The sequence below is a fragment of the Coregonus clupeaformis genome, chromosome 6 (assembly GCF_020615455.1).
Source record: "Coregonus clupeaformis isolate EN_2021a chromosome 6, ASM2061545v1, whole genome shotgun sequence".
NCBI classification, from domain to species: domain Eukaryota; kingdom Metazoa; phylum Chordata; class Actinopteri; order Salmoniformes; family Salmonidae; genus Coregonus; species Coregonus clupeaformis.
The window spans coordinates 48,952,308-48,963,774 of record NC_059197.1 but is presented as its reverse complement, the minus strand read 5'-3'; the positions used below and the strand labels follow the sequence as shown (position 1 = coordinate 48,963,774).

The following is an 11,467-nucleotide window of genomic DNA, read 5'->3' as shown; positions in this document are numbered from 1 at the left end:
AGAGACCCCGTCGTGTTTTGACCCCCCAAACAACTCCCAACCACCATCTCTCCCCACATCGTCTCTGCCTCGCTCAATGTTTAAAGCAACATCACTCAAGTCGCTGTGACATTTTCCAGCCTGTCGCGACAGTCCATGGACAGCGAGAACGACCAAAAAGGACGCTATTTCTCCTCACCAAGCATCTCGCCTGCGAGCCGGACCCAAAAAACATAACGTGCGGACCTACCAGAGCGCTCTCGAAACCGCAGCCCATGCCTGAGAGTGACTATAGCCTACACGTCAAATGTAGGTTTCGGTGGGATATTTTATGGAATGATATTTTTTCTAAAATAGTGTATTGGATTTCTGTAATATTTGATGCCTGCATGTAACATAGCCTAATGGTTGATATATTCTTATTAGTGATAGCTATTGAATACACATCGCTTTTTTATGGTCGTGCACATCTAAGTTTGGATCATAAAGCTGCTTGATTGCATCAAAAGTAACGATTCAATTTACTTCGGAATTATATGTAGCCTATTGTAGCCCATATTAGCCTAGGCTATTGCTGTAACCTAATTATGGTCTACACTCTGGTTTAGCTATTCTTTTTTTTACCAACTCCGTTCTAAATAATGATGAGACTTAAGCGTTTGATGCTGCAACTGTTATAATTTCACCTCTATCCGTTTATTAAAGAACGCATTCTTTTCATCAGATAATCTGGATACAGGAGGCAGAACGCCTGCGCTGGACAGCGGGTCTGGTCTCATCCTTCCCGGAGTAGGGGATTGGCTTCCGTGTCGCATGGATAAGAGGGTAGGATGGCTGTTTACTCAATTCTACTGCATCCTTTACACTCACTCATCATTTGTAGTATCACGGTAGTGCGTATCCTTCTCTCCAGATAATAATCTTGCTAGTTTGGTTATTGTAGCATTTTGCCTCTTTGCTCGGTCCTTACGTTTTGACGTAGCGCCTCTCGCTGCCTGTCTAGCCTCCCTCCCTGTCCTCCCTCGCGTAGGCCACAGCTCCCAGCTATACAGGGCAAATGAAGGCAGCAGCAACATGTCAAGGAGTTCACATCAAGCTATCAGAAGGAATAACCTTATTGACATAATTGTGCATGCTCTGAATATTCCTAAATAAACTGACCTGACCTAAATCATTAGGGTCGTGTTGATATAATGTCAGAATGATACTTTTCTCATTGTTTTACAAGGGCTTTAGGACTATAAATATATAGCTCTTATATAGGGTGTAAAAACTATCCCTTTATAGCCATAAACGTTTATCTGGGTTTCAATATGTATAGTGTAATATTTGAAATATAGGCTATTTAAAACTGAGAATGTGTGTTTCCTGCAGGAATTAATATTCGATTCCATTGTGAAAATGGAAAGACATTATATGTCCATATACAGTATGAGGTGAAGTGAGTAGGTCGAGTAAAAAGAGAGACAGGGAGCGGCAGACCAAGTCGCTAAGTAGGTCAACTCTTTTGCTACAGTGAGTCCGCGGCTCGCGGATCCCGTTGCTATGTGCACTGTGCCACTCTTTTCCATTCCTAAAGAAAATTACCATAGTAGACTAATCATGACATTGTATCACACACACATAACACACACACACCTGCTGAATATCTAAGGCTGCAGACATAGGCTACCACATTTTTTGAGTAACTTGTCAAACTCCCATGCAGTGAACTGTTGCTCTTTTCTGTATCTGTCTTGATGTTTCATTAAAATAAAAAAAGGTTACAGGTCAGATGAAATTGTTATCTATTTGTTATCTGTGTTTTAATAACACGTTCGGCTTACAGCTGAGTGAGGACATTAAGACATTTTGATATGTCATATAGCCTGACTGTCAACGGCTTCGGGTCGTGCAAATCAAAGTAACTTTTCCGGATAAGATTTTTCGGTTTACTGTAATTAGGCCTACAGATGACAATTACGCAGTCGCTTTTCATTTACATTTTACATTTGATTTTCGTTATATTAGTGTAATCCTGTTAAGAATGTTGTAATTTACGCTAATTAAAATTCAACAAAACAGGTACTTTCTTTGGCCAATTTGATTACAATTCAGACTTTAGTTCACGGAAACAAGGTCAAGAAAGTGTATCAGTCAATTATCCATAATTAGCCTAATTCCGGTTATATGCACCAAAGGGAAGTGAATTTGATCAATTAAATATGTTGTCCCATGCACTGTAAAGTATACAGTATATCCCACTGTTTACAATTGGTGGCATTAGCCTGTCATTCGAGCATATGGCTATTAGACTACCTTAAACGGAAAGAAAATGCATCCGTTAGGAAACCTGTAGAGTATTCTATTTTTGCATAGTCTACCTACGTGTATTAGGCCTACATGTATGCTAAATGAAAAACTATTGTCACAAAAAACTCTATCACTTTAGATTGGAATAAGCAGGTTGTTGGGACAACGTAGGATACCAATTTAAATGTATGTTCCCATTGGTGCTTTTTATTTTTAACATAAGCTACTCGAATGAAATACATTGCATTTGTCTGATGTTGGAGAAAAACATATTTTCTCCGTGAGAATAATGAAACTGTTGAATGGCTTTGGAAATACAGGCTATAGGCGAATGTTTGCAAACTTTGTTTTTGCCAACAGGCAATCTGGTGGGAAGTGATTTGTATTTATTGAATATATTGCACATTGCAAGTTCAAACAAGTATGTTTATAGTTTATTCAAACTGGTTTATTGAGTAAAACAACTGCAAGAACAAAATATGAAGGATGCGCATGCTGATATATATCCATCCACTGGTCTGTGGTTAATTGTTAGCATGAATATTTCTAATATATGTAATAGCCTATGTAGTAAAAAAATATGTTGAACTTAATTGCTGAGAAAATTAAATGATATAGTTTATGCCTATATATTCGTATAGCAAACTAAGCTCTCTCTTTGAACTATCCTGATAATGATGAGGATTGCAGTAAATTATAATCGTATTAACATTGTAAGTGTTTTTCACGTTTGAATCCCCTCTCTCAGCCTCATGCCTTTTAGGAAAATTTGAAGAATCCGTCATCTTGATTTCGGTGCTTTGATCCGTTGACGGACAGCGGCTACAGTCGCACTGTAATCCGAGAGCTCGTGTAAAGAAAGGCGCGGAACCTGATAGTGGTGATTGTGTTAATAGCGAGTATCCATAAAACAAAAGGTGTCCCGACAAAACCGCAGAGCAGGTGCACGCTGTGATCACGCAGCCATATGGGACTATGATTGGCCATACTTTAATCCAGGAGAAAACCGCTGGTTTTTGCTGACAGAAGAAAAGCCTTGGAGACTGAAGTCAGCTACAGTTTAACACACATCAGCTCTGTAATGTTGAGAGAGAGAGACAGACAGAGTGTGTGAGAGATAGAGAGCATAGGCTCATATTTATGTATGAATCTGTGCGTGTTTGTTTATCTCATGTCAATAGTCCCAGTGTGGATGTTCCCTCTGAAAAACTGCTCAGCAAGGAGCCTCTAGTCAGTGTTTATGAAGGAGAAGAGAAAATTAGCTACAGCTTCGAAGTGATCTGCTTCCATATTCACAGGGGGCCTCATCTCCTAATTTCTCTCTCTCTCATTCTTGCTCTTACACACACACACACACACACACACACACACACACACACACACACACACACACACACACACACACACACACACACACAAACTTTCTCCACTTCTCTCCACAACAAAATGCAGATGATTGAAATACACCCCAACACACATGTTGAATATGTTATGTCTCTCCCCCCTGTTCCTCAGTATGAAGACTTGGTGCACTACTCAGGGTCAGAGGGCATGCCCATGGGGGGGTATGGAGAGGCCATGAGGTCACTGCCCCCCCCTCACTATGGCCACACTGTCCCAGATTCCCTCAAACACCACAGGGACCAGATCTATGGGTGAGAAAATAACTATTTCACTGCAGTTTGTGTGTGTGTGTGTGTGTGTGTGTTTTGTTAGATCTATTTTTCATTCTAACAGTATGCATGTATATTTACTATCAGGGTGCTCTGTGCCTATATGCATTTGCTGGGATGTGTGTGTGTATTGTGTACATGCATGTGTGTGAGGAGAGAGAGAGAGGAAGTGTGTGTGTATGTGTGTGTGCCACTAGAGATCCAGGTTCGAATCCAGGCTCTGTCGTAGCCAGCCGCGACCGGGAGACCCATGGGGCGGCGCACAATTGGCCCAGCGTCGTCCAGGGTAGGGGAGGGAATTGCCGGCAGGGGTGTAGCTCAGTTGGTAGAGCATGGCGTTTGCAACGGCAGGGTTGTGGGTTCGATTCCCACGGGGGGCCAGTATGAAAAAATAAAAAATAATAATGTATGCACTCACTAACTGTAAGTCGCTCTGGATAAGAGCGTCTGCTAAATGACTAAAATGTAAATGTGTGCCTGTGTTAACACTGTGTGTGTTCTGTGTGCACAGTCATCCCCTGTTTCCATTGCTGGCCCTGGTGTTTGAGAAGTGTGAGCTGGCCACCTGCTCCCCACGGGATGTCACATCCTTCTCAGTCCCGCCCCACCTCCAAGGCCTGACCAATCACAGTGATGTATGCTCCTCAGACTCCTTCAACGATGACATCGCAGCCTTCGCCAAACAGGTGAGTTACAGCTCTACGAGCCAATCAGAGAACAGCTGTGTACTGTATGTGGGATGTATCATAGTGGCCGGCAGTGATTCATGATTAGATTTTAGATTAAAAGTTTAATGGTCACATGTGCAGGGAAGCAGGTTTAATTCCAGGGTACAGTGAAAATCTTAAGCTCCGAGCTCCAACCATTATCCAAATGACAGTGGACGTCTTTCCTTGTGTGTTTCAGATTCGCTCAGAAAAGCCCATTTTTTCTACAAATCCTGAACTGGACAATCTGGTAAGAAAATAAATACACATATAAATACTGTAACAGCAAAAGAACCAAATGCTTATAGCCTACATGTTGGGACACACAGTAACCTAGAAATCGATTAAGAATAACTCAAATGCATGTTTTTCAGTCATAATATCATAGGCTACAATATGGAATAGCTTGTGTTCATAGCTACCAATCTGTTCTTCTCCTCAGATGATCCAGGCCATCCAGGTACTACGTTTCCACCTGTTGGAGCTGGAAAAGGTGTGCTTCTTCACTCATCTAAAATATATTCTCTCCCTCTCTCTCGCTATCTCTCTCGTTCTCTCTCCTCTTACCCTTTATGATTCAGACTAGTGACTGCTGAATGCAGACAAACCAGATATGATCAGCCGTCACACACCTAAACCATTACAGTACTATACTATTTCTCTTCCCCCTCTTCCTCGTCTTCTATATTCCAGGTTCATGACCTGTGTGATAACTTCTGTAATCGCTACATCACCTGCCTGAAGGGCAAGATGCCCACAGACCTGATTCTGGATGACAGGGAGGGCGGGTCCAAGTCCGACGTGGAGGATTTCACTGGCTCCTGCACCAGTCTGTCAGAGCAGGTAGGTGACACCTGAATGGCGATTGACTAGTCCAAGGAGAACATGAAAAATTAGCTCAAAAGTCACAGATTTCTCAGTATATCGCTCTCAATATGTCTCTGAAAAAGACACTGATGAAGCTCTGTCGGGCAAAACACTTGTCACTAAAGAGGGAATACATTTTACTTTCTTTCACTACAGATACTGAGTGCAGACCTTCTTAATTTCCCTGTTCATCTCAATATGTTTCTATCGCTTTCCTTCTTCTCTCTGTAGAATCAGTCGTGGTTGCGGGACCCAGATGACTGTGCGTCCACTCCACTAGGGACACCTGGCATGTCGTGTGGCCTGCCTTCACACAGCACAGACAACTGCAGCGATACGGGTACCTCTAACACACTAACTCATACACACACCTGCACACACACACTCTCGTCTTTTCAATCACTCATGCTAACAACATAATCGACATATACACATAAACCTGACATCAATTGAACATGTTAACACACACACACACACGCACGCACGCGCACGCACGCACGCACGCACGCACACACGCACACACGCACACACGCACACACACACACACACACACACACACACACACACACACACACACACACACACACACAAAAACTGTGCTAATGCCATATCTCTATTGTCCTCTGGCAGGGGATGGTTTGGATGGGGGCGTGGCCTCCCCCAGTACAGGAGAGGAGGACGAGACAGACCGAGACAGAAGGAACAACAAGAAGAGGGGCATTTTCCCCAAACTGGCAACCAACATCATGAGGGCATGGCTCTTCCAGCATTTATCGGTGAGAAAAGAGAGACAGAAGAAATAATAGTGAGAGAAGAATGACAGATAGAAGCAGAGGAGGGGAGAGGAGAGGAAAGAGTGACGGGAGGAAAGGAGGAAGGGGATATCATACACGTAATGCAAAACAATTACGCTGAAAATGGAATTCAATGACAGAGAGATAATGTGTGAATAAGAGGTTCAATATTGAATAGTAGTGAACAGACACAGAACCATTTATGGTGAAATGTAGTAATTCTGATAATTAGCAGTTATATTGAAAAACTCGAAAGTAATTCTCACTAATTATGACTGTACTAGAGAGAGAGAGCGCGAGAGAGAGAGTGCGAGAGAAAGCGGCTGCTTCACTTTAGGGGTCACGTCAGTTCATAGAATTTGACATGAATTTAGATGGAATGTCAGTCATTAGTATTCATCTAATGGTTGTAGGTCTCCCTCTTTCATACATGCTTTGGGTTTTTAATTCTACACAGATACTGGTGGAGCCATTTGTGTGTGGTGTATGTGTGAGCCAAAATGATACATTTGATGATTTTATGCAATGATAATGTATGCCAAAAGCAAATGCTCTTGCTGAATCTCAACCAGTTTTGCAAATAAATAATGCCCTTGTTCTGAATGTCCCTTCCCAGCACCCATACCCCTCGGAGGAGCAGAAGAAGCAGCTGGCACAGGACACAGGACTGACCATCCTGCAGGTCAACAACTGGTCAGTACCCCCCTGATCAATAACCAATGATCAGCTGTGTGTTTTACTACTGTACGGTGTCCCTTGTTGCCCGGTCCTTAGCGTGACCTCCACTGACCCCATCAATACTGATCAATCCATTATCACCCAGAGATCCATACTCCCTCTGTCCTAATGTGGATTGACGGTGAACCATGAAGGGGTTAAGTGGTTGTAAAAGTGAAAGGTTAATATTCCCAGAGTTAGTATTTTTCTCCATTAACTGGTGTTCTCTCCCGACTCTCCTTCCATTCAATTCTCCTCCTCTTCCCCCTCTTTCCTCTCCAGGTTTATCAATGCAAGACGGAGAATAGTACAGCCCATGATTGACCAGTCAAATCGCTCAGGTAATATTACCATGTTATTACCACCGTATTCCCTGCTCTAATGTATTGTTACTCATGTATCTATAAATTCCTAGGTTGTATTAATGTGGTTGTGTGTTTGGTTTACCAGGTCAAGGTGATCCTTACAGCCCAGAGGGAGCAGCACTGGGGGGCTACGGACTGGACGGCCAAGCCCACCTGGGTCTCAGGGCAGCAGGTAAGAGACAGAGATAAGGATGACTGGGTCATGTTCGTTAGGCAACAAAGAGAAGAAAACGGACTGAAGCAGGGAGGCACTACCAGAACTTGTCCAATAAGAAATGCTCATTTCCATTTTCCCGTTTTAAAAGGTTTTGCTCTGGTGTGCCCTACTGAACATGACCCTAGTGTTTTTACCAATCATTTGGTGGACACATTCAGTGGTATGCTGTTGTACAGTACCTCCTAACATCAATTCCTCTCTCTCTCTCTCTCTCTCTCTCTCTCTCTCTCTCTCTCTCTAGGTCTTCAGGGGATGCCATCTCTTCCAGGAGAGTACCCCGGGGCCCTGCTGTCCCAGTCTGGTTACCCCCACGCCGGCCCGTCCCTGCACCCCTACCCCGGCCCCCACCCCGCCATGCTGCTGCACCCGCCGCCCCACCCCCACCCCGCCGATCCCCTCATAGGCCAGGGTCTGGACATACACGCCCACTAACTGAGAAGGAAGGGTGTGAAGGAGAGGGGAGAGAGGGGCCACCCTGGGGCTCACACACCCGCCACATGCTATCTAAAACAGCATGGCGCAGTCCAAATGTTTACATTCCCGCTGTAAGACACTGACCTCCACATAGTCACTCAACCCACTGTCTGCAACATGCATAAACTTCCCTTTAAAACCACCACTGGCCCCTCTTATACCATCAATAACATACTTACATTCCATCTCAGACGTAGACAAAGACATACACCATATTGAGCCCTTGAGTGTGAGCCAAGCCCACTTCAGGGTGGAAGAGGCGAGCGTCCTCAGCCCCTTCCCGCTCTACATACTCTATGGTGACAGTGAGCTGTCTGACTCCCAGGATAGTGCCCCCTCTAGGAGCACAGAGGAACACCCCACACGGACCACTGACCAGCCAACTTGCCTCTCTCCCACCTGGCCTACTGGCCAACCAAGCGGAAAGACGGAAGGATACAGGTCAGACACACACCTCCCGATCCGCCTGTGTCACCTTAACCTCCATAACCCTCAACGCCCCCCCAGCCTTATGACCTCACACAGCCCAGGCTTGAAGCGTTGTGTTCGGACAGGACGCCAGTGATGCACTCTGACCTCTCTCCGCCACGCCGTCTTCCCACACTGACAACTGTCACATACACCCACCTTATTTAATTTGAGTTTTTTTAAAATCTATTTTTGTATTTATATGTCAGAGAGATGCGACCTGACAAAAGTCCTGTGAACAGCGATCTTCCAGGGCGTCACTTTGCATGACTCTAGTACACTATGAATGAGCTCAATTTGTCTCTCTCAGTTTGTTCAAGGACGTACCTTGGTTTGTTTAAATACGTTGGAATGAGTTGATCACTTACCTCCTTAAGATCCTGTCAGACATGAATAGTAGGGTTTACTTTGGGATCCACATCATAGGCCAAACAGTGAACACACACACAATCCTGTCGTACCATTTCATGGTCCATGTTGTCTGCCATTGGGTTTAAGGAGGACAGCCAAAGGACTTTACACATGCTGCATCTTCCTCAGTCCCTTATGGGTCTCTGATTTAAAAAAATCTTTCCAAATGTTGATGACGATAATTGATGATAATGATGTTACAGTTATGATTATGCTTATAGTATTAAAACCTTTCTTTTGTAAAAGTGTGTGAATTACTTTTTCTTTGAGTTTGCCCTCCAATTATTCGCTGTTGGATGTGAAAAGTCAACACAGCAGTGATATACACAAATCGGTATTAGGTCATCTTGAAAATATGTATATTTTCTTCCTGGTACAAACACACATTGTAACTATATGGTAATTTTCAATTGATGTTTGCAGCAGCTTTGTACCCCCTTGTTTTCTTCTTTTCCTCTACTAGCCTAGCATCCTCCCTGACCTCTCTCCCTCTCTCCTTTAGCTTAGCTATTTGTTCTTGTTTTACTCCTCATTTTCACTGTCTTGCCGCATTCCTTCCTTATTCACTTCATACCTCCTCCCATCTGCAGGGCCATGTGCAACAAGGTTCAAATCCAAGCCAAAGTGATTACTCCTTAAATGTCAAACACAATTCAAATGCATTTTGCCTGGCCTAAAACCTCCTCCACCCAGCCATCCATTCAATCCCCACCTCACCCTTGTCATGTGATAGATGCAGCCTGCAGCAGGGGTCAGAGTTCATACAAGGGTCAACAGGAAATGGCCTGGCTTTCTGACCCTCAGGGCTGACTCCAAGTCCCACCACTTATTTTCCTGTCCACACACTCATTCGCCTTGTCCATCTTGTCACTCTCTTTTTTTGTGTCACTCCTTGCCATGCTAGTCATGTCCCAGCAAATTTAGTCCCCAATCCATGGACACACACAGTTGGTTCATAATCTGTTGCACTGCAGGTCCATCGTTTACATCGAGCTTCGTGACCACATGTATGAGTTCATTTATGAATGCATTCATCTTGCTTATTATCTTGACTATGTAAAGTGACTTTGGAGGTTGAAAAGCACTTAAAATCAAATGTATTATTATTATTATTATTATTATTATTTAAACACTATGGTCCCATAAATAACATAATTGACTGTATGATAGTCTGAAGGAGATCTCAGAGCCAACAACAGACAGACAGCAGGAGTGAGATGCTATTCATGCTGTTTTCACTTTATGATTGCTTTGGATAGCTAGAGTCCGTAGCCTCACACAAACACAAAATCCATTAGCTAGTGGAAATTGCATTGCATAAATGTGCCAATACCGGGAAAGAGAAGGGACAGAGAACAGTGTGTACAGCCACAGAGCTCAGTAAGGGAAGCATATAGTGTGAAGTCATTATGACAACTAAGTCTATCTTAGTAATGAAATAACCCAAAACTGGAGGAACTGGAATGCTAGAGCAGGAGAAAATATTATAACACACATTTTGGGGGCATACAGCTTAAAATATATATATATAGTAAATATAACTGTAACCTAACCTTAATATAAACCAGATGTCTTCAATATTTATGACAACATTTTACTAATATAATTAATCACAGCATGATTTTGGCAGACATGTGTTACAGATTACTTGTGTTACAGATTATTTGTGTTACAGAAATACAAGGGCTAAACAAAATTGCTTCTTATTTTTAAGATTTCATATGAGCAACTGTATTTGAGGATTGTGTTTTAAGAATAAAACCTATGCATACTGCATATGTATGAATGCTATAGCCAATAGGTCTGAATGAATGAAAAGGTGCACGAAAAGTGGACAAATTAAAACTTAGTTTAGATGTCTGTGTGTATGTGGTTTGTTTTTAAGCGGAATGCGGAATGCTGAATGTGTGTGCGCGTGTGTTTGTGTGTGTGGAGGAGGAGGGCCTCTGGTGATAATTAATCATTCAATTACACACCTGTCAGAGTTCAGACAAGGGGGAGAGAGCTGCGCACAGGGGGGAGGAGCGGGAGAGAAAGAGAGAGTGAGAGAAAGCTAGAGGAAAAGTGGCCAACTACAATGCCTCAACAGGGGGAAGCGGTTTGTGACAACGAGTGAAAGAGCAGAATAGCACAAAAGGACAAACAAAAAAAGAGTGGAGGCCAGAGAGACATTGACAGACAGTGCAGCTCGGTGACGTGATGTCCCATATGGAACGACCATAGACAGAGCAGACAGGTCAGGATCCAACGATGACGCGCCGCTCGCTTTCACAAGCCTTCATTAAAACTCATGCAGGACGATGTAGAAAGGAACCATTTTATCAGTCAGCCGGAGAGAGGAAAACCAGAGTTGGTAGCTCCTACTGTAATTTACTACAGAGTTCAAATACTGTTTCCAGCCTGGGAACAGCCAGGATGTGTAACAGCCTGATGATGCATAAATTGGAGTAATGTTGTGAATAATTGATTGAAAAGTGTTTGGTCCTGATTCACAAATGCCTCT

The 11,467-nt window shown here is 43.3% G+C and overlaps 1 protein-coding gene across 1 annotated transcript; it reads left to right on the top strand.

Moving 5' to 3' along the window:
- On the top strand, nt 1-9,209 carry LOC121567517 (homeobox protein Meis3). The gene is made up of 13 exons (XM_041877624.2): nt 1-288; nt 704-804; nt 3,787-3,926; nt 4,456-4,630; nt 4,851-4,901; nt 5,094-5,144; nt 5,345-5,494; nt 5,750-5,858; nt 6,149-6,294; nt 6,929-7,005; nt 7,312-7,370; nt 7,480-7,566; nt 7,853-9,209. Exons 1-13 carry the CDS (start codon nt 255-257, stop codon nt 8,041-8,043), a joined length of 1,371 nt encoding a protein of 456 aa, XP_041733558.2. The 5' UTR covers nt 1-254; the 3' UTR covers nt 8,044-9,209.
- The last annotated feature ends 2,258 nt before the right edge of the window (nt 9,210-11,467 follow it).

What these genes read in the sequence shown, in the direction of transcription:
- LOC121567517 (XM_041877624.2), top strand. Translation starts at nt 255, where the DNA reads ATGCCTGAGAGTGACTATAGCCTACACGTCAAAT. An exon ending in GCACCAGTCTGTCAGAGCAG is followed by an intron (nt 5,495 to 5,749) that starts GTAGGTGACACC and finishes TTCTCTCTGTAG; the next exon opens with AATCAGTCGTGGTTGCGGGA. An exon ending in GGCTCTTCCAGCATTTATCG is followed by an intron (nt 6,295 to 6,928) that starts GTGAGAAAAGAG and finishes GTCCCTTCCCAG; the next exon opens with CACCCATACCCCTCGGAGGA.